This window comes from Clupea harengus, chromosome 11, assembly GCF_900700415.2.
Source record: "Clupea harengus chromosome 11, Ch_v2.0.2, whole genome shotgun sequence".
In the NCBI taxonomy this organism is placed as follows: Eukaryota; Metazoa; Chordata; class Actinopteri; order Clupeiformes; family Clupeidae; genus Clupea; species Clupea harengus.
Genome location: NC_045162.1, coordinates 15,665,051 through 15,687,658, shown reverse-complemented (window position 1 = coordinate 15,687,658; position 22,608 = coordinate 15,665,051). Strand labels below are relative to the sequence as shown.

Here is a 22,608-nt window from a genome sequence, read left to right as displayed (position 1 = left end):
TGACCCTGGATGTAAAACATATTTCACTAGTTAACGTTATAAGACCACTTACATCAGCATATAGTATATGTCATGGTGTATTGTGTCATTGAGATCTTGTTGTGTTCAAGTTGATTAATGCTTTAGGTAATGGAACCTCGATATGAAGCCTTTCCGATATCTTTAAGGACCGTACTTGACATTCCTTTCAAAGGCAGCTATGGTGTGGCATCTAATGGGAGAGGTACGCCGGGGGAATAATTGTTTGCTGATTTTTTTCTTTTGTCAGGCTTTCAGCAACCTTTTCAAAGACCCAAATTCCCAGTGTTCTCAACAAAGTTGAGACACACCACATATGCCTTGCCATACGGATCGCTCTAGTAGGTTGTCTGAGACACACCTTTCATATTTAACCTCAGTCACACGCTCTGCTCTAGTGTTTTATTTTATTTTACCAGTGGTATTGTATCCAGGGGTTAACCCTATCCCACTACAATTATTGATGAATTGAAATGTGATTCTAAAATAATTGAATGACTTTCTTCTCCCTCTTAATATTACACATGATGATATGATCATGATTCTTAGGCTTTTTTTTTACACAAAGGCACGCAATGACCTCAAGCAGTAGTAGCGCTATCCCTTCTGTATCTTGTGATTCCCTTTATTAGTCTGTTAAAGATTGTAACTACTGATGTAATCATTAGTTGTCTGATTGACATAATTATGAAGGCATTTCTCATACTGCCACTGCCATTTGAAAGCAGCACTGAAAGAAGGTGATGGTATATTCTTTTGAAAACAGCACTGAAAGAAGGTGATGGTATATTCATTTGAAAACAGCACTGAAAGAAGGTGATGATATATTCATTTGAAAACAGCACTGAAAGAAGGTGATGATATATTCATTTGAAAACAGCACTGAAAGAAGGTGATGATATATTCATTTTAGAACATGAAATGTTTCTTCTTCATTGGCATGGAGTATCAATCAGTGGAATTGCATTGCACTTACTTAGGTCTCAAGAAAACTTGACTATGCTATGTTATTGCCTGGGATCTCATGTTTGAAACAGTAATGTGCTTATGCGAGTATGTCTCTTTTTTTGTTGACTGAGAAGCCATCAGTTGTCCAGCAGTACCTGTTGTGTCACGAGATCCAGCGCAGGCTGGCTTGTCAAAGAAAGCACTGATTTGCTTTTGTATTATTTTTTTAATCAATTAAATATTATATATATATTATATCCCTTAGTTTGAAGTGTGCCTTGTCGTTATATTTCTATGTGTATGGGAACGAGAGATCAAAACATTTTATTTGTATTTGTTTATATGACTCTTATTCAGATTGCTATTTACATTTCCGCAGTAAATGTCTTTTTTAAATCTTAATAGAGTAGTATCACTGCTGCATTCTTCTATTTGACCGTTTTAGTCCCGGCTGCAGTGTGAGAGTTTGACTCTCTGCATAAAGCTGGTGTTCTAGTGCCTAAACAGCAAGACCTCCAGCATGCTTGAGCTAGAGAAATTGGACCACAGAGAGCTCCCCGGACTGAATAGCCACAGAAATAATTTTCATTTAATCATTTTCGGTCATTTTGTTTTTTTCCTCTATTCTAAGCTTTATTCTCAAATGTGTCTCCACGGTGCGACAAAGTATAAAAAACATGACAAACCTATGTGATTTAATAAGCACATCTATCCAATACATTTCACCTTTAGCACTGCACAGTGATGGTAGTCAATGTGAATCACACAAAATAGACGTTCTTCTCACAACATATGATTAAAAAAGCAGCCAATTGCTCTGTCTGTCACAGCATTCCCAGTATGTTTAATTATAATTAGTTTAAACATGTTAAATGACAAGGGCAGTGATGTTGACACTGAGTGGGCTTCACATCATGGCAACTGACAGTAATGGTCTGGTCAGTTTGAATTAAATGTGAAACAATGTATGTCCAGTATAACTAAAATGCCAGCCCAAAAACATAGGAAACAAGACAGGTTTTAGTTAACACCAAGTATACTTCCATGACCGAAAGCTACATTGTATTTGCATAATTGCATTTATCTAACCTGATGTTAAGTATTGTGTTGGAAAGCTAGAATGTGCCATACACTGCCCACACACACACACACACATACGTATATACGTATACAAATTAAAGTTGGGTGCGGATGATGTAAATATACTGTAAATATGTTCTCCAGCAATGGTTACTACCTTCAGTAGGCAATGTAAATTCAGGTTTCTATTGTACAGTTAACCTAAAGGTCAATAGAACAAATACCTAGTAGTGCATCTGTGCAGGTTGGCACAATACATCACCATGGTAATCTCCTGTAACCCGGTGAAGTAGTGCAACGCCAGACTTTGTATATCTGGGGTTTTTATATTTGTATTTTATTACAATTTTTTATAATATGTAGTTATGATTGTTTTATATTATGAGACAAACGTATTCTTCCAACTATGTCAACATAAATTCGGTTTCGCAACAGCAGGTAAGATGCATAGCGCAGTCTGCTGCGGATCAATACTGGAGATGTAGGCTGCATCTGAACGGTGTGTTGCTGAAGTGGTAAGTAGAGCATTAGTCCCTTTTTCATACGTGTGAAGCTGAAATGCAATTAGTTATACACATTTAATTGCATTTGAGCAATATAGGCATAATTTACTTGGCTTATACAAATGTAAGTGAGAAGCCATCCCTAAATTCGGTTGTTTAGCCTTCTGGCTCGCTAGCTAGTCGTGATTTGTGATAGCATAGTATCCTATCATTGGTAAAGGAGAGCCGTGTGAATCTTATGGCAGTGAGCAGACAGTTTTTACCGCCACTATCACAGGGAATAGTTAGCAAAACACTGAAAATCTTGTCATTCTTTAAAAATAAATAAACGACAGAAAGCTCCAGCCCTGTCGGTAGTCAGGAGGTTGGCAGTGAAAGAGATTATTTTAGGTGTGATTTATAGTGATATTTTTCCTTCATGGAAATTGCAGATTTAACTGAAAGATTTGCTCCCTCTTCTATATGACCATTTCAGACCAATCAAGATGATCAGGCCGTTAAAGTTGCTGATCTGTGTAAAGCAGGTAAAGAAAAGTGAATGGCCTAATGATGATTCTCAGAACATCATGACGATGATGATAATAATATTAAAGTATTGTGTAAGAGGCAGTCATTTAGCCTGTATTGTGGATATAGTCTTTTTATTTGAGTTTATGCCCCTTAAAATGATTGGGTGAAGATTTAGCTCCATTTCAAGAAAAGTGGCAGCAGTGTAGACGCTAGTGTTGTTTTATAACATATAATAACCATAACAGCACAAACAATTGACATGAAAATCTCTAAATAAATATACAGTCTTTGCCCTCATTTAAAGTGGGAGATTACTGAGCTACAAAAACTAATTTAGTGAAGTTTTAAACTCTGCTGTACTGTACTGTCTGTTGCATTGGATAAGTGTGTCTGCTAAATGAGTGACTGTACAAATGTAAATGTACCCCCACACAATTGCAGCAGTGTCCTGAGAGTCTAAGGACAGACGTCTTCAGAAATCACAGCTAAAGAAATAGCAACCAGTTTCATATTGCTCAGTATCAAAACAATATTTTTTCTCTGCATCTCTCACCCATGATGGTCTAAATATGTGAGTGATCTTTGATCTTTCTCCACATTGTGCTCTCTACTCAGGCTGAGATGGGGTTTTGGGGTGGGGTGGGGCATCAGTGTGACATCACTACTCATCACACCTCCTCGTGGGAGGTGCTGGGGGCCTGGTCTGTTTTGGTGGGGGAATCTGACTCAAATACGTCGTCCTCCATGGCTTCATCTATGGGCTTCATCATCGTGGCTTTAGATTTCTCTGAAAGAAGAAAAAAAAAACAGAACATAATTCTTTGGCGAACACTTTTGTATACAAGAAAAGTACATTTTAAAGCCGGGGCAAGAAGCATGCTTCATTTCTATCTTCTGGCTGAGAAAAATTCATGCCTCTTCAGAAGTATGGAAAACAGATTCATTGGCACTTGCGATGCAGTAGACAGAAGGACACACTGTTATAGGCAGACAGGTTGCTTAAGACACTGAAGTTCTTAACTGAAGTCACCTATTGGGTTATGAATTACTATGAGTGTAACATGGTTTTCTGTTCTGTTCACTAAATCTAAAAGGCCCAGAATCCTCTCATAATATATATGTGATGTATTTTAGGGGTTGCACAACTGCATAATTGTACAAATCGAGTACTGGTTTCCTGAAAAAATCGAGTGCTGGAGTACTCACCACTACCTTATGCAATGGTAACATATGGATGATACCAGTGCCATTTTAATGTTGGTTACTAACATTCTACAGTAGCCCAAGATTCAGTCAACAAAGTGTTTTTTTTCATAAATGTTCTTATTGTGTTTACATATAGCTTCTGGTTCTTTTGTTAATTCGGTAAACCTGGTCATCATTAGTAAACCCAACCAATTAAAAATTACACATTGGCTTGTATCTTTTATTTAATAGCATAAATTAGTTTAGCTGCATTAGTGTAGAAGCCTAGCCTATTATATGACAGACTCGATGTTAGAGCCATCCTCGAGAAATCTGTCCACAACTTACAATTGTTACACGTTTATTTAAATTTGTCATTTTCTGTTTTATCAAAAAACTTCCAAACAATTGATTGACCCTTTCCTGCTGTCACCATCCTTCCTCTTGATTGGGCTCTAACTTGAAACTGAGTGCGCACGACATCTAGCGTAAAACCTGAGCTCCTCAGGAGGGGTTATTATGTGGTGAAGGAAATAAATTCACGAGACAGACAAGACAAACTCCACTTCTCTGCTCTCAACTCCCTCCGAAACCTGCTTCACCCCCGACTTCAAACAAAGCAGTATGGGAAATGTAGTCAACACTAGCAGTGAACACTATTTAGAAACTGACCCATTTTCAGTTCTTACACTACCTTCACGTGATTAACGAGTATTCAATGTTAATGTAGAAACTAAAAAATTGATGTAACTACATAAGTACTCTGTGCTACCCCTGATATATTTTTAATTCCCATGATTTTATAAAATAACAAATAAGTAGGTGATGTGAGGAGATTTGGGCAATAATGTGAAAATATGATGTGTGATGTTCAAGGTGTGAATGGATATTCTGTCGCACCGTCCCATCAAGCTGTTAATGGTGAACTCCATTAGACATTGGATTATATACCGTGTGGTCACACATTTACACAAAACAGTGTAGGACAGTTAGGTTTTAGATTGTACTGGGACTGGGTTTAACACTTTCATCAGCAATGGTGGTTATAGGTGCAAGAACATCATGTTATCTGTCACACTGTCATGTTTTTCCTCATGGTTTCTGATAGTGATAATGCCATGATGCCATGAAGTTTGCATTTACCACGACAAAGCTCCAGTTTCACCTGAGAGGCCATGAGGACCCATGACAGCTTGTGATAAGTCGTAATAACCACTGGCAGAGAGGAAGGTTATAAGGAATATAGTCTGGGTTTTTTGTTGTTGTTGTTGTTAAATTTGGTGTTTTTAAAACAAGAGCTTAGAGGGGATGGGGATGGGGATGGGGATATGGAGAGGTTGACAGAAGAGAAAGCATCTTACACCCCCGCCAGGGTTTTGGCACGATCTGAGGGGCTGGGCAGAGTCACGGCTATAGAGGGGGACAGGAGGAGACACTACATCACTGCACTGATCTAGCACAGCAACAGCTTTCACCATCATCACGTCTGGGCTAGTCTCTGAAGTTTGTAACACCGCACAACATGAGCGCCATTTGACTGGAGCAACAAGGGCACAATATTTCTTTGGCAACACGTTCATATAGGGAACATATGTTAGCCACCAATAAAGAATGAATGTGGCTGTAGACATACTGTATGTATTGAGTGTAATTGTAAGACAATAACAATGCATTTCTGTATAAGACACTATTGATAAGTCATATATTCCCTGAGAATAGGTAAATGCTGAATATAGCTATTGTTATTCATAATCATATCGAACACAGATCTTACTGGGCTCTTATAGACACATTGTCATTAGGTATATCTTATTGGTTCCCTCGACTAAATAGTTACATTTCTCCTAGGGTGAATCTTAATCAAATGAACTGATCCATTACTCTCCTCAACGTATACCTCCTTTGGTTAAAGTAGAGATGTGGTTTTTATGTCAAGAGGCCTTCTGTATGAGTCAAGGGACTGACTCTAAACATGTAAAACAAAGGGGGGAATTAAGTATACATTAAGCAGAAGAACATTTAAGCAGAAGAAAACTATTTTCCATTGATCAGATCCCCAAAAAATAAGGTAATAACAGGTTATAACAACTAGAGATCAATTTTTACCAGAAAATGCTAAGTGTGATTGCGTCGCAGCATCAGAGGACTGTGATTGTTCTTACTCTATTCAAGCTGCATGGACACGGATGCTTCAAGCTAAGTCACTCAAGCTAAGACACTAGCGCTCCCTGTTGGACAAAGCGCAGGGCAGACTGCCTCTTGTTCGCTCTGTCCTAAAAATGCTCGCATGAGCCTTGTGTTTACAACTGTGTCACAAGATACACAGCAACCATCCATTCAGCAAAGGTACATGTTCACCATTAACTTAACCTATAGATAACATAGATAATAATTATTTCAAAGGTCATATTTCCCTTTTCAATAGCATAAGCTGTTTCTAAGCCGATTTAAGCCTAATTCTTATCTCAGTTATCTACTGGTACAGTTCATGGTAAACTCAGGCTCTGAGCTATGCATAGAAATGGAATGTTTTGATTAGCTCAGCGTTGTTGTGTTTCAGTTTGCTACAAAGCATAGTCAGTTTTAATAAACTGATGTAATGAAACAATTTTATGTGATGTAATATTGATGATTACATTATGTTATATTTTTATTACCTGCATTCCTGTCAAATTAACATTATGGAAATTCATGAGGTCAGAAAATATGTGAAAATCCTATAACTACATGCCTATAACTGCCACATAGACGTAGTGAGCTGCACATAATGTAAACAGACTGGTCATATATCTATTGCTTAAAATTGCCATGTAGTGGAATAGAAGTAAATTTAGGAATCCATATCACAATAGCCTGAAGATGTGGCTTTAACACGGGCATTGATTGCTGTTAGATATCATAGCAAGCTAATGTGACAGTTTCAGTAAAATAAGTAGGCTATGTTTAAAGCACATTGTGGGCTAGCATAACATGCTAATCGTTACTTGCATTATATCCAATCCAATCTGAATATGGACGCAATCATACTAATTAAAGATAATGGTAACATGACACTTATATTATTGCACTGGCATGTTGGCTAATGGCAGGCATCTGTCATGACATGTCTGACTTGGCCATGTTATGACATAGCTATGAGAGAAGGTTCAAAGGGTATCAACTAGTACATAATAAATTACAATATTTCTAAATGATAAATCCAAACTATACATTCAGACTTGTACCTCAACTGTGCCAACACCAAGAGCACAAGTGCCATTCCCAGTGAGTGAAATGTACACCTCTCCTGCACTTTAAGCCACTTTAGATGCATAATTCAATATACGTGTAAACTAAGCATTAAATACATGCTACCTAAAGACACAGTATAAAGGAGAGACTGAGAGGACTGAACAGGTGAGACTGAGGGAGTGAGCAGGTGAGACTGTGAGAGAACTGAACAGGTGAGACTGAGGGAGAACTGAACAGGTGAGACTGAGGGAGTGAACAGGTGAGACTGTGAGAGAACTGAACAGGTGAGACTGAGGGAGTGAGCAGGTGAGACTGAGGGACTGAACAGGTGAGACTGAGAGAGAACTGAACAGGTGAGACTGAGGGAGTGAACAGGTGAGACAGAGAGGACTGAACAGGTGAGACTGAGGGAGTGAACAGGTGAGACTGAGAGAGAACTGAACAGGTGAGACTGAGAGAGAACTGAACAGGTGAGACTGAGGGAGTGAACAGGTGAGACTGAGGGAGTGAGCAGGTGAGACTGTGAGAGGACTTAGCAAATGAGACTGAGACTCACGCAATGAGGAGCCGCCAGAGCCTCTCAGGATCTGGTGCAGGTCATCGGTGTCACCAGTGCTGGCCATGCTGTTCCTCATCTGGGTCATGGACAGCTGGGAGCACAGGCTAGGCTGCCGGTCCATCTTCTTCACCGCCTGTCATTTAATCATCATCATCATCATCATCATCAGTATTGCCTTCGATTAGAAGGCCAGTTTTCCTTTTAATAATGACCTGGATACAAACCAAGCAATGACAAGTAAAGGGAAATTTTTTTTTACCTCGATTTAAAAATTGCTGACGTAGCCTTGACCTACATTAACTGAGCACTCATGTTGTATCTTTTCTTAACAGAAACAGAGCTCTTTTGAACACCCAGAGTGATCAGTAAGTTAAAAAAAGACAGAAATTATCAGAAAGCCCAAATGTCCACATCCAAGAAATGTGATCATTGGACAAAAACGAGGGACAAATGAAATCAAAGGAAGTAAACACAAGCACATGGCTACAAGGAAGTAAATACAAGCACATGCCATGTGAACAAAAGAAAAGTCCATAAACACGGTTCACACCATGACACCCGTGTAGTTACACTGGAACCATTTCTCCCAGCTTTATTTGGTTTGTAATCTGGCAAAATGGTGAGTATTTTACCTTTATATGATCCACTAAAGGTTATCCACACACTACACAGTTCAATCCACTGTTATTTCATTTGTGAAGCATAATGTAGATATGCTAGATATGATGAACTATAGATAGCTAGTTACAGAATAGCCTGGCCAAAGTTACTAGTGTCATTACACCAAATCCTACTTTTTTTCAGTGTAGCAACACTTTATTTTATTTGGACACGGCAAACCGAACCAAAATTGTGCTGGTAGCAATACTTTGAAACTCTGTTAGAGCATTTTAAAACCACATAACGTGACAGCATTCGACACCATAAGATATCAATTTCGATTTTCATCTATCAACTGGTGATTAAGCATTTAGTTTGAGCTTTCTATTGACTGTAGAGAGATGTTATTTTCAGTTGTAAAAAGTGGTGGGGGAGATCTTGGTCATTGCAAAAAGTGGTGGGGACATGTCACGAGTGTACCCAGCATAAATTATGTCTGTGCTTGTATGGCATTATCATCCACTTTGCACAGTTATCATAATCAAGTAATCATGATTAGCACTATTAGCATAGTTGTCAATGTAAAACACCAAAATAATATTTGCTGCTAATATTAGGTATTTGTCTGGTTGCTATGAAGAGAAGGTCAGTGTATCTGTGTTGCCTTATTCAGACCTACCTTGTCACTGAGTGTGGGGTCATTCAGTGAGTACAGTTTGTTGGTGATGTCCTTGCCAATAAGGTACCTGAACACCTCGTTCAGGAAGGAGTCAGACTCCAGGAAGTAAGTGAGCCTCTCTCTGGACCAGCACAGAAACTTGCAGTTCTCCTCTGCCATAATGGTCACCTGTGAACCAACAGCCTGGTCAAACTGATACAGCAGAAATATTATTTTGATCTCAAAAGCTCAAAACGTTGGCCATCGTGATACAGTCTAGATAGACAGATGAATGCATTAATGCGTAGCACAAAATAAGCTGTTTGTTCTGGATAAAAAAATATATACTCAAATCCACAACCCCTTATACTGTAGTGATTATGTTTAGACAGATATATGAAGCTTCTCTCCCCTGGATATAATAAGAAGCCCCATCAGGCTCTGGGCTCTGTAAAGCGCCTTGAGACAATTGTATTGTTATGGCGCTTTATAAATAAAATTGAATTGAATTAAAAGCAGAGTGATAGGATAGCAGTATGATGCACTTCACTACCTGGAACTTCTCTCCTCTGTGCATCTGAGTGGATCTGAACTCAGGGGAGTCGATGAAGGCGTTGGTGTAGATGTTATGGAGGAAATGACCACGGTAGGTCACCTTCATTCTGTCTCAGACGCACCAGACACACACACACAAACACACACACACACACACACAGAAATACAGACAGACATACACACCCACATAGATTAGATCCATTGAAGCCTATCCATTGTAGATTCCATATTTTACAATATACTTTACAGTCAAAAGTGTTTTGTTATTATAGTTGTTATTAAATATATGTTTGTTATGTGCATAAATATATGTATGTTTTTTAATGTATTTATTGCTAATATCTGGATGAAATGTGAATTCTCATTTGATGGATTCCTAAAGAAAACACAGTGTAGAGTACATGCAGCAATGATGTACATAGAAGCCTGATGAAGTCATCTGGTGGACTGACGGATGTAATGAACAACCCACATACTTTCCCTTGAGGAGGATGCTGAGGCGTTCGTCCACACACGTCTTGTCCTCGGCTGCATACGCTTGGCCCTTCTTCAGGGTCTGGATGGTGCAGAACTGACCTGTCAGCCTCTGGAACAGGGCCTCGCGCACGTGCAGCGGCTCGAACATGCGCTTGTACACGGACTTCAGCTCCCTGTCAATCTTAATCTGGGAAGAACATGGAAGAACATTTACTCTCTGTGGCAGCTGTGGAGTCAGGAAAGTGCTGTTGGGAGTTGAGCTGATGTGAAAAACACAAAAGCAAATGACAGTTAGAAAGAACATTAACCATTTCTATCTGAAAATACACTTAAAACTACTGGCAAATGCATCTCACATATCTTGTGTTAAAGATTTGGAGGAAAGGTCTGAATCAGAAGAAGCAATCTAAGGAGACTCTCCTACAATTGTCTTTGTTCCAAGCACAGTTTATGAAAGTAAAAAGAAGGTTCTCCCCCACACAGTCATTATGGCCAACACAAACTGTAGAATTGTTTGAAGTGTAAAATGTTGGTGGCGATTGACCTCGAAAAAACCACCACAATGTTAAAACAGAATCAGTTCACAGCGGTATGAGGTTGCACTGCATAATATGCCGTATATATTGGACTATTTTGGCGGTGAGTGCAGACTGCCACTACATCTCTGCATTCCCCTGATGGGAGGCAGACAAGAGCAGTATGCAAAGGTGAGGCCCACAGGGAGCACCTCCTGCACACAGGGAAACTAGAGCTCCCATTCTATCATCCTGCTAAGTGCCACACTGACAGTAACCTCAAGCTGCTGGGTTGCATCTTAAAATTCTGGCTGCATCTTATTTTGGGCCGAGTCACACCCCTAACTGCGTCTCAGAGGACCCGCTGTTGTCTCTTAACGAGGGGAGGCTTATTTAGGAGGGACACTGGAAAAAAAAGGTACTATTTTTTGACTGGGGTAGAAGGTCCTGTTTAACATCCAACTATGACTCTGATAAAGTTGATGGATTTATTTGCATACATTTGCATTTATTGCCATTTTAGTAGGTGTTTCTGTTGCACAATCTGCCCTGACAATCTTAAGTTTTGATCCCACAGCTGTTTACATCTCCTCCCTTGAGGAGCGTAAACATTTTTATTTTGCCTAAAGCAGTGGATGGAAACTCGCACAGACTTGCATTGCCCTTAAACTATGTGAACGAGTTGGATGGAAACCCAGCTGTAGATAGTTGAGACTGCATCCATGCAAAGATAACGATTTCTGTGATTCCTGACGGTAAGCAGCTTTTGCTAGAACACACTGTGAGGCTGTATAGTCCAGTCAGTAGTCATACATAGAACCATGAAGGGTGTCTGAATACCACCTTTTTTATTTAAATTTTTAAAGTAATAAAAGGTATAGTGGGCATCATTTCATAATCATGGCTTTTCAAGTCATGGATTGGAATTAAAGAAAAAAATTCTCAAGCACAAGGTTTGTACCTTTTTTTTTACCTTTTTAAAAGTTTCATCTTTTACACGTTTTGTGTAATCTTTGACATTGTGACAGACGAGGCAGATGTGGTTAGATGTCATTATTTTGTCATGAGTGAAAGCCTCCTAACAAATCTTCAAAGCTAATGAGAACCACACCACACTAAGAACAGAAGGAAGAGAAAGTAGAGTGGAAACTCACTGGTCTGCGTTTGTACAACAGGTAGAAAAAGTGCATGAAGTTGACTACAAGGAAGACTACATTCCAGACCATAATGTCCAAGGTGCATCTGTAGAGTGTTGCCCAGGCGATGAAGAGACAGCATCCTGAGGGGAACAGGAGAAGCAGAAATGAAGGTCGGACTGACATGCTGCACCCAGCAGAGTGATACACCCCAGTCTTAATGTGATCTAATTAATCAATGAATCAGTCCCATGTCATTCAGAACTGGGAACACAAGGTCATACTTCCGTCTGAAATACAGAATCAGAAACCATTGATAGAATGGTTTCATAAGTCCTATACTGTTAGGTACAGTGTTATGTAACGAGTAACAAGAAGTAGCATACTTAGAAGTAGTATACTTCCATTCATCCAGAGTTAGGGTTAAGAGTAAGGATTAGGGTTATGTGAGTACAGGGTTCGGTGTATCGCAACACACTGAAAATTTCTGTGTAAAAAGTGCATGAAAACCCAGCCCCTTATAAGCTGGGTTCTGCTCAGGATTTCTTCTTGTTATTGTTTACTCTAGGGGGGTCAGGCTCTATTGCTCTCTGAAGTGTCTTGAGACCATTTCAATTGGTACTGGCGCTGTATAAATTGAATTGAATTGAATTGAATTGAATTAAGCACTGTACTTAATGACATAGTTACATCATAAACAAGGGCCATGTCATTTAAATTATATTTCCCAAATGGAAGCTAATTCACAGTAAGATGATGGAGAGAGCAGCCTAAGGGGCAGGACGAAATTAAACCAATTGTGAATTAACTTTTGGTTCATTAATACATTCAAATTCAAAAAGTCACAACACATCAAACAAATAATGGGATTGGTCTAAATTGGGAGAATTCCACATCATCAGCTGGAATATTTAAACTATCATCCTGGTAAATGTAGTTACACCGTAAAAAAACAGGACAGTACGGTTAAGGCTACAATCTCCTTACAGTATAAATTAACAATATTTTACAGGTGCTTACACAGACATTTCAATGTAGTACTAACATTTGTTAAACATGCCTATGAGAGACCTCTGTAAGTGCTTTAAGCAGAGGACTTTTGGGTGCCTCCCACCAAGCTGTCAACGGGTCGATTTGACACCTCGGCCCCATGACAACGTGAACACAGTCGATGAACATGAGCAGCCGATAGAGGGCAGTGCACACATACCTGTCATTATCAGAAGTCTCAGGATAATCATGTGCAGTCCCAGCGTAGTAGGAATAACAAGACCTGCGAGTAGACTCAGGTTGCCCAGGTGGAACAACAGGTGATGGGCCTCCTCCCATTGTTGACAAGACGTAATGTTGGACTCCAACTCTGATGTGTTTTCTAACTGTGGCAGGCCCGAAAACAACTGAGGCAAGGTCGTGTAGTACGCGGTGGTTAAGTCTGCCGTGGTCGACATCCTGCACAGCTTTCACCGGGGACTGGAGACAAAACCGGCAGTGGCTGGATGATAAGGGGACGGTGGGCTGTTTGAGTTCAGAACAAGTTGCCCAGTAAATGGATAAGACGTGCAGGCCCCATCCGTGTAAAACGATCGAGTTTGTTGAATGTATGTTACTATACAGCATGAGGTAAATATATGCGCATATTGTATTTGTAATCCACTTACAATTTCATGATTGTGTATACTATGGTATAGGCTATTACATAATTTCAGAATCAATTTAACATATCAAAACATAGTCTATACAGAAATAAGAGTAGTCTGGTTGTTATTTCGCATGCAATAATAGGAGGCTTCACTGACTCTGACTCACTTGCACGAAATTAAACTTTAAATTGATTCGCAAAAAACTTTGTTTTTAATTTTTTTTTTAACAAAAAACCTCAAAACTAATACAGGCCTATGTGTGATGTCATGATTTATATAGGCCGACACTGATGTGTGTTATCGACTGAATACTTTGGATCTTTGTCAATAATAGTCTAAGCTTATTTAGGCCTAGACAACAGACTAGTGTAGACTTGATGGGCATGAAGTTAGTTTGCAGGCGAAAAAAATGAAAGCCACACAACGCATCCGAGTAAAAAGCGTAATATTGCTACGTCGTAACTTAAATCATATTTAAAAGGATTGTGAAAGCTACTTACCGCACCAATAGCGTGAGAAGTCGAGGGAAATTCCAAGTATGCTTGTGGTGATTTGGGGGCAAGAAAAACAATGGTCGCGTATCGTGCAGCTATAAATGTAAGTCGGTAAGAGGTGGGGGACTGCACAGTGTGAGTAGCGCATTCCATGGAGCTGACAGGCATTGACTAAAATGGGCAAGAAGAGAGGGGACAGCCGTCAACACCGCCTCGCTGCTGCGCGCATGCATTGACAGGTCTCACCACTAGATGGAACAATATCGCCGAAAAAGTAACCACCGTATAGTCACGCTGTGCGCCACAGCTGGAGTGATAGGAAAGGAAAATGCACTCTCTGACAGGCTTCATTGTATTTCTTTATTACAGTAACATTCTTGCAGTAATTCCCCCTTCAACACGTATGAGGTTTCAGAGAAGCTTGACCCTTGTCAAGCTGTCTGTCTAAACAGCAAACATTAAATCGGTACATTGTTGAGCCAGTCGTTGCGCATTGAAAGCAAAGGTGGTTTATTCAGTTAGAACTACGAACCCGACATGATATATACCATTGCCCGAAGCATGTAGTCTGAGATGCCGCCTCTGACCTTCTCTTATGATGCACCTCCAAATGTTGTCGGAATGGGTTAGTGCGCGTTGTCCGGATCAGCACCGCGGCCAGCGACGCAGAGACGACGCCACCCGCATCACCACAGCTGGGTGAAAGTCACCTGGTCTCCCGTTGCCTACCTTTAGTTGTTGAATGCTCGGACTATATGCTTTGTGGAGAGCTGGTGTCTACAAAAAACAATGTAATAAAATGGCATGCACAATCCTGATTGTTTCTATCTTGAAGGGCTGTATCAGCTTTGGAAAAGTCAAGTGTGGGCTGTTTTAAACGTGTCTCACCATAAGGCTGCTGTTTTTGGCACAGCTCTGATAAGTTCAGTCATTTGACACATACATCAGGCTACTTCTCACATCATTACACATGCCATCAGGGTAGCAGGGCCTTGTCCAGTAGCCCTACTCTGTGTTTGATTTAAGTTATACAGTCATTACCTTACACAGTATGACGTTTTGGACAGAGAGACAGACAGACACATAATATGCCGGTGCATGTGAACTGTTTACAGTGGCATTTGGCGAATTTAACACAATGCGATGTGCAGTGTTCTCATCACAACAACAAAAATAGAAGAACTGTCTTCAGCAGAGGATCACGGGGCACTTTCAATAGGCATGGTCTCTTTACTCTGTCCCGGGATCGCAGCCAGCGCATCTGTTTTTTCTAATTCTGGCACGGGCACGTGACAGAAGCTCGGTAACCGGAGATCATATCGGAAACCGTGGCTGTCGAAAGCTTTGTCGTTAAGCGAGTAGAGCTTGTCTGCGATATCATTCCGAACCAGCAGAGCAAATATCTTTGCTATGTACCGATGCTTGGCAAAGAGAAGATACAGTTTCTTCCGTCTCCACGCCACATACTTGCAGGTGTTGTCAGCTCGCAGTGTCACCTAGAACCAAAAATAAAGTTTGTTCTGGTTTAACAGTAGAAATGCGTAAACGACACAGGTGTATCTTTCTTTTTTTTTTTTACAATTATGCCTACCTGAAACACTCCCTCATCGGAAGGTTTGAGAGAATCCCATTCGGGTGAATCAAGGAACTGGAAGGGGTAAATGTAGTGCAAGAACTCCCCGTTTACTGTTACCCGAATCCTGAAAAAGATTCACGGTTACATGATATGCTAAGACTGACGTCAGACGTAAGACTGAAATAGATTTTTCAATTGGTTACGCACCTGCCGGACAACAAAACGGATAACTTATCGATGGCAGTTTTACCCTCCATGGCGAAATAATGGTCCTTTTCAATAGTATGAATATCCCCCTCACAGCAAGATACGATCTTCCCGTACTGGGTGAGCGACACTCCCAATTTCTTGAAAAGAAAGTTGAATAATTCCTGCAACTCCTTGTCGAATGTGACACTTCGGAGGCGATACGAAACATGCACAACTTGAGCCACGGACACCACAAACAGAACGAAAGTCCAGGAGAACGTGTCCGTGGTGCAGACGTCCGACCATGCCCAGATTGTGTAACAAAAGAATCCAAGCGCTAGAAAGGTGAACATGTACAACAATCCATAGAAACCACTACCTCCCATGAAACCCAAAAATATAAAAATGTTGGCGAGGTGAAATAGGGATCCTTCTGGATTTTCTTTCCATTTAGAACACATGATCCAAGTTAAGTTATTAGACGACTCCATGATTCGCTCTCTAGTTAAACAGTGGCTCTTGAAGATTAAAACAGAACTTTAATGTTTTAACATAGTTCTTCAAAATGTCAGTTAATGAATTAGGCGAAGCGCCTTCAATCTTTCAGATACTGAGAAGAGCACTTATGTCCCACCTGAAAATGTACGCGCTGGCAGTTTTGATCCTCATCTCCTCTTGGGATCAGATATGTTGGGTGGACAAGCGCTTCTTCAAGGTCCCAGTGTCCGACCACACATGTGTGATGTCGCCCGAGAAAACCCCCTATCCTATCATTGATTGCAGGGACACACGAAAAATACACTCTAGAAAATGTTGGGTTGAAAACAATCTAAATTAGCAGGGTGCTGGTTAAATATTGGACAGAACACACGTTGGGTTATCCTAACCCAGCAATATGGGTTGATAGTTTAACCCAGTTATTGGGTTATTACTAGGATCAACCTAATGCTGAGTGAACCTCAACCATTAACATTGCTATTCTAACCCAACCACTGGGTAACTTTAGGACCAACCTAATGCAGGGTCAACCCAATTCAGGCAGATAAGGAATGTTAAAATTCACCGATTTGCATTGGCGCACTAGCACAAAAATTCACGAGGCCATTGGTCCCATTAAACAAGTGTGCACCAGATCCAATTTGTGATGAATTAACTCGAACTGCATGTTTTAACCTTTTTGCATCGGTAAAATCCTTTTTATCTAAATACTATTTAATTATTAGTAGAGCTCCTCTGCCTCTGTTATTTAGAATTGTGACCAATCATTTTATATTTAGATTGACCAAGTTATACACACGGTTGACAGAGACCTAAATTCTTCCCGGAGATTGGACAATTTATATCACATGGTACAAATCAAGCTCCTTGGTTGGCCGAAGCGTTTGTACATGTTTCGGGAAGTCAAAGTGGCTTAAAGTCCAGTTACATTTTCTAATCACAAATTAAGATTTGGAATAGCAGAACATTTAGTTTCGATTTCGTTCAGCATTAAAAAATAAGAATTTGGGATAAAGAACAGTTTTTTTTTCTGTTTTTGTCAAAAGCCTAGGTGATGAGGAAGTGCTGCCTGATAGGCTAGTTGTCAAAGGGTGGTGTCTGCAGACTATAGTATAGAAATAGGCCATGTCTCAGACCACCTACTTTACGAAGTACACTGCAATACAGTGCATAGTGCACACTAAGCACTTACATCTGTAGTGCGTTCTGTCGCTGATTAGTGTTATCTCAAATGAAATACTGACGGATGCAAATGTGCTAGCCTTTTACCCATAAATCTGTGTGCCAGCTCCCTCCGGCCAACTGGAAATTTTAAACAAAGATGGCGGACCAAACTCCGCTGACGGCCGTGTTTTGTATGTAAATGTACATCTTTTGCCGTTTTCTTGCTTAGATTTTTCAAAAGTTACAGAGAAATAGACACTGTACTATCAGAAAACACAGTTATTGTAACCAGCAATAATGGTTGAAGTGATTTGCGAGGCGTCAGTCAGCCAACTTTCCAAACTGAAAAGCTGCCGAAAGGGCTCCTCCTCTTCCGCTACGTAAGCCAAGATGGCGCCCGTTTAGGGCGAGAAAGTGTCCATCGTTTCACACTGCATTTTTTGACCGTTTGCAGTGCACAATCCGGGTACTTTCAGTGCCCTGAATTCTGCTGGTTCTGTCAGTGTAAACAATCTACGTATGAGACACGGCCGTAGATTAGACAGTAATTATTTTTACAATAGCCTACCAAACTCTGTAAAATTAAAAATCTTCCATCTGTGTTTGTGTCAAATGTAAACCAGAAACATTATGGTGAATAGGCTACGATTATTAAAGTTTTCCTGAGTTCAGTATTGTACAAAATTCACCGCGATCTCAGGCTTACCTGCGTGTGTGTGTGTGTGTGTGTCCTGTGTCGCCTCCATATATGCACGTGTGTGTTCCAGTGTGTCGTGTGTGCCATTAAAAACCTGACAAAGGTCTTAATTATTATTATTACAATTAGCTTAATTCGGCCAAGCCTAGCCTAGCCTAGCCTAGCCTGCTTCTCATAGGCTACAGACACACCCCACGACAATTGGCCTTTCTGGCAAAATCTTGTCAAACCTTGTTTCATTGTTTCACATTTCAGTGCTCATATTTACGGTCTATGACACCATCTCACTAATCGTTTTTTTCGATGTGTCTCAGTCACCCATTACACAGTTATTGGTCGTTATTTGTTAGCTGTAGCTCATTCTGGGAGCATATCCATCCTGAATATGGCGCAGAATACTCCAGAAGCCACTGAAATAGCATGGAGCAGATCTGACCTCTAAAAAGATGAAGGTAAGGCTTTCAAAATAGATGGTTTTTTTGGATAGCATAGGCTAAAAGATGGTGTCGGCCAAGGATCCGTATTTCCGGTGGGATCGGTATTGAAACCGGAAGTGAGTACTTAATTCCGTTTAATGTATGTATTTGTAATTTGTTGCAGTATGTGGTGTACTGAATAGCTCTGATAAGTAGTCTTTATAATTATTTATTTATGTGTAAAAATGTATTTGATAGTCTGCATCTTGTTTTTGCACTCAGAGCACATCACCCCTAAACTCTAGGTCTAGCTAGCTTGTAAGCTATCCAATTGCTCGCCAACTCACTAATTCGTTACCTGCTGTTACCACAGGCTTTTCTTCTAGAATCAAATGTGCTGACATTCGCATATTTTACACAACAGGTGTGATCACTTGTTGTTTTAACTAACCAGAGACCGGAATCACATACTCACTTCCAGTTTTAATACCGATCCCAGCGGAAATACGCATCCTTGACCGACAAGGCCTACCATGTGGTACAGGAGTGGGCACTCAGAGGAGATCGCCTCCCTTCGATAATCAACTACAGGCACTGAGTGAGGTGTTATGTCAGAGACCGGAAGATCAGATTTGCGGTTTTAGCATTCTAACTCAATACTGGACCGATCGTTAATTAGTAAAAGTCCTTAGTAAAAGTTTGGACCCCCCAAAAAATAGGTTCTAAAAATAGGCCCCAGGTTGAAAATTCTTGAAGTTTACCTTTATGTTTTCTATTTCTATACAGTACTTTAAACATTTTCGCTAATTTCTCTGGATTGGCTGTACCGAATAAAATTGCAACACTGGACTGATTTTGTCATGCTATGCTGAGGTGCTTACTGAGTTGCAGTACCAGAGAAACAAATTTGTGAAGTAAAAATGGCACTTTTTTAGTTCATTTATGATTTGCTGTCTGCTTTAGAACAAATAAAGGAATACAATCAAACTCAAACAGCTCTTCTGAACCTTATTGAATTGCATCATATGATCATATTATTTCCCATCCTATCGTATTGCATTGAATCACATTATGTTGAATCAAATCGTGTGAAATTGCATTGCAATAGTGGTGAATTGTACGGTACAGCATTAGTAGTTGCTTCGTATGTATCTTTAATGTATCGAATTGTTGGCAATGCATCAAGATGTGTATCGCATCGACCTCAGTGATGGAGATGCACATCCCTAAGCCAGGTTGGTTACTATTTCTTCCAGCAACTTCAACTCATATGCTGGCTCTTATTAAAACACTTTGTCTGTACAAACCAAACAAGGCAGCCAAGTCTTACCTTCTCCTCTCAGCACTATTTAGCCTAATATCGATTATGGAGACTAATATTTAGACCATAATAGGTAAGTTAGCCTATGCAGTCACATAAAAAAATGTAGACATGTGAAAGACCAATTGATTTAAAGTTTAAAAAGCAAGTTGTACTTTCCATCATGGGGTCCATTTTGGGGTCTAACGTTAGACCTGTAACGTTAATTCAAACTCAAAATAGATGTGCATCAGTCAGTCACTATTCACGTTAGAGAGTTCTGGTATTCTGTTATCTCCCATAGAGAGAATTAAATGTCCATCTTTGAGAGTCTCTGCGATTCATTTGGACTAATAAGACATTTTTAAATAGGCTTTACATCAGGATGACACACTAAAAGTAGAATCTAAAGTATCTAATACAAACCTGTATTTTACTCCATTTTTCAGTGTATGTTGAAAACTGCTGGACAGGGCCGTTGAAAAATGAACAACTTCTTTTTAACTTGTTATATAGCTCAAATAATGAAACAACTTTCAAGTGACCCAGTCGCTGGGCAGATTGTGTCCCATCTGATGGAGGAGGGGAGGGGCCAACCCAGCCACCCAGCAGCTGGGTTACAGAGAACACCTCAGAATGAGTTCAATGAACCCAAGAAAATGATCAACAGCCTCAACCTAGCGTTTGGGTTGAAAAAACAGCCCAGGCCATTTTCTTAGAGTGCATGACTTTATTAGCCGTGGCTTTGCTGTTAAGCACTTTGAGCTGCATTGTTTTGTATGAAAGGTGCTATATAAAATAAAGTTTATTATTATTATCACGGATCACAGAAGTCACAGAAGAGATACAGAAGTCATCTGTCTCTCTAAACTGCATTGGTGACAGGAAATGACATGACAAACACTAGAGGTGCGTAAAAAGGTCTCACTGGCATTAACAAATCTTTTGTATCGTGTCATTCATTTCATTTTTGAATAATTCACAACCCCTGCAAGAGGATCGAGCTCTGAACCCTTAAGATTCTTACAAGGTTTACAGTGGTTTCACACATTTTCTCCCAGTGCGACACATATGCACCAGAGGCCATTGGCCCTGATGAATAACCCTGACGCACGTACTTGGAGTGCTTGTAAGGGAAGCTTTTAAAGCTTTTAGAGCTTCAGAACGAGGGATGCAGAGTTGTACTGCACCCCTAAAGGTGTCAAGGTGAGAGGAAAGAACAGACAGACACAGCGGGTCAAAAAACATTATCAATGGTGGTAAAAGGCGAAGCATGTGTCTCACGCCTCTACCTGTTCACTCCTCAGGAGGACGTGACTGAGTGCCTTTGTCCTCTGGTAGAGAGCAGTGGTCTTGCAGGTCTAAAATAGCAGACACAGCCCCCCAGACACATGTTTCTGCCAGGTGAAGGTGACCTTGACATGCTGAAGGGACTCGGGGAGAACTCCCTTAGAGTGAGAGATTGAGGACAAACGTTTCCATAGCAACCTTGGGGGTCCATCGCAAAAGCAGGAAGCATGAAAATAAGACCTACATTCTCATGCATTGTGCTGCAGGTCCACAGCTGGACATTTTCTATCTTTCTTTTTCTTCCAGTGGTCTCTAAGATTTTTTTGTTTTTTAAAATGTTATGGGTGAATTGCATCATTGTTGCAAGACAGGGTGTCAGTCTTGGCCCTGCAGGCACCAAGTATAGTGGAGCTGTGTCAAAATCAAAGGCGATGAACCGGTGGAGCCCTGTCTGTCTCTCGCAAAATGGATCCACAGAAGACATTAGACACACTCCAAGAAAAAAATAGGTTTCTCTAGCTTGTCTTCACAGACAAGGCTTTGAAGGTTATCCTTCTTCCAGCATAGCATTTTCTTTCGGACAACCTTGCCTAGACACTTGTGCAGCTATCTTACACTGAGTCAAGATATTCTCCTAGAATCTTTTCCTTGCTGAAATAGTTCTTTAGGGGTTCTTTGCTATAACATGAAAGTCAAAGGATTCCTGTGGGACTCTGTACAGAACAAGTCATCAATAGGTTCCAGGTAGAACTTTAAAAGGCTCTATGTGGGATATTACCAAACCCTGTAGGATTTAGACAAAAGTGCAAATGTTAAGCAGATAATCAAATACTTAGCCCAACTAGATGTGGAATTTAGCAACAACTCCCCCAGTGAGTTGAACAAAGTTTGTTGATGACGCACACGATTACCTCAGTAATTGCTTCAAAGATTATGGGTGTGCTATCCATTTATCAATGCCACAGCTGCTGGAAATGCAATGGCTAAATATAGAGCTTGGTCTGTCCAACTCATTGCAGTTTGTGTGTTTATAAAATCCAATCATTGGCCAGCAGTGGTATAGTGAGAGCTGCAAATGTCACCCATTTGCATATTTTGCATATTTTAGTTTTAGTCTTGTATAATGTATAAAGTGGCAAGTGGGTTATTTATTCTGGACCTCTGTTGTCATTATTGAACCACTGTGTGTGTGTGAGAGAGAGAAAGAGAGAGAGAGTGTGTGTATGTGTATGTGTGTGTGTGTGTGTGTGTGTGTGTGTGTGTGACAGAGAGAAACAGAGTGTGTGTGTGTGTTTGTGTCAAGAGGGGTGCGCAGATGCCCCTTTGCCAGATGGAGAACCCTCTCCCTCATTAATCTTCTGCAACATGT

General features: G+C 40.3%; 2 protein-coding genes across 7 annotated transcripts; both read right to left on the bottom strand.

Moving 5' to 3' along the window:
• Positions 1-1,646: 1,646 nt before the first annotated feature.
• bves (blood vessel epicardial substance) lies at positions 1,647-14,265 on the bottom strand. Of its 6 annotated transcripts, XM_031576211.2 has the most exons (9): positions 14,116-14,265; positions 13,186-13,490; positions 11,994-12,118; positions 10,324-10,511; positions 9,846-9,954; positions 9,314-9,481; positions 8,032-8,167; positions 5,606-5,654; positions 3,771-3,846 (listed from the first exon to the last, which is right to left on the bottom strand). In XM_031576211.2, the coding sequence occupies exons 2-9, from the start codon at positions 13,421-13,423 to the stop codon at positions 3,837-3,839; spliced, it is 1,023 nt and encodes a 340-aa protein (XP_031432071.1). In that variant the 5' UTR covers positions 13,424-13,490; positions 14,116-14,265; the 3' UTR covers positions 3,771-3,836. The 6 variants fall into 6 exon arrangements, with proteins under 6 accessions (XP_031432070.1, XP_042565032.1, XP_012694261.1 ...); XM_031576210.2 differs by lacking the exon at positions 5,606-5,654 and having other exon boundaries at positions 1,647-3,846; positions 13,186-13,467; positions 14,121-14,262; XM_042709098.1 differs by lacking the exon at positions 5,606-5,654 and having other exon boundaries at positions 1,647-3,846; positions 13,186-13,581; positions 14,116-14,261.
• A 185-nt stretch (positions 14,266-14,450) lies between these two features.
• On the bottom strand, positions 14,451-17,125 carry popdc3 (popeye domain containing 3). The gene is made up of 3 exons (XM_012838732.3): positions 15,893-17,125; positions 15,701-15,809; positions 14,451-15,605 (listed from the first exon to the last, which is right to left on the bottom strand). Exons 1-3 carry the CDS (start codon positions 16,363-16,365, stop codon positions 15,309-15,311), a joined length of 879 nt encoding a protein of 292 aa, XP_012694186.1. The 5' UTR covers positions 16,366-17,125; the 3' UTR covers positions 14,451-15,308.
• Positions 17,126-22,608: the final 5,483 nt, after the last annotated feature.

Excerpts from the sequence above, each read along its gene's own strand:
- bves (XM_031576210.2), bottom strand. The coding sequence starts at position 13,423 with ATGTCGACCACGGCAGACTTAACCACCGCGTACTACACGACCTTGCCT. Across the intron at positions 12,119-13,185 it reads GAGACTTCTGATAATGACAG|GATGCTGTCTCTTCATCGCC; the intron begins GTATGTGTGCAC and ends TGTTCCCCTCAG. Across the intron at positions 3,847-8,031 it reads CTCTGGCGGCTCCTCATTGC|AGAAATCTAAAGCCACGATG; the intron begins GTGAGTCTCAGT and ends TTCTTCTTTCAG.
- popdc3 (XM_012838732.3), bottom strand. The coding sequence starts at position 16,365 with ATGGAGTCGTCTAATAACTTAACTTGGATCATGTGTTCTAAATGGAAA. Across the intron at positions 15,810-15,892 it reads TCCGTTTTGTTGTCCGGCAG|GATTCGGGTAACAGTAAACG; the intron begins GTGCGTAACCAA and ends AATCTTTTTCAG. Across the intron at positions 15,606-15,700 it reads CCGATGAGGGAGTGTTTCAG|GTGACACTGCGAGCTGACAA; the intron begins GTAGGCATAATT and ends TTTTGGTTCTAG.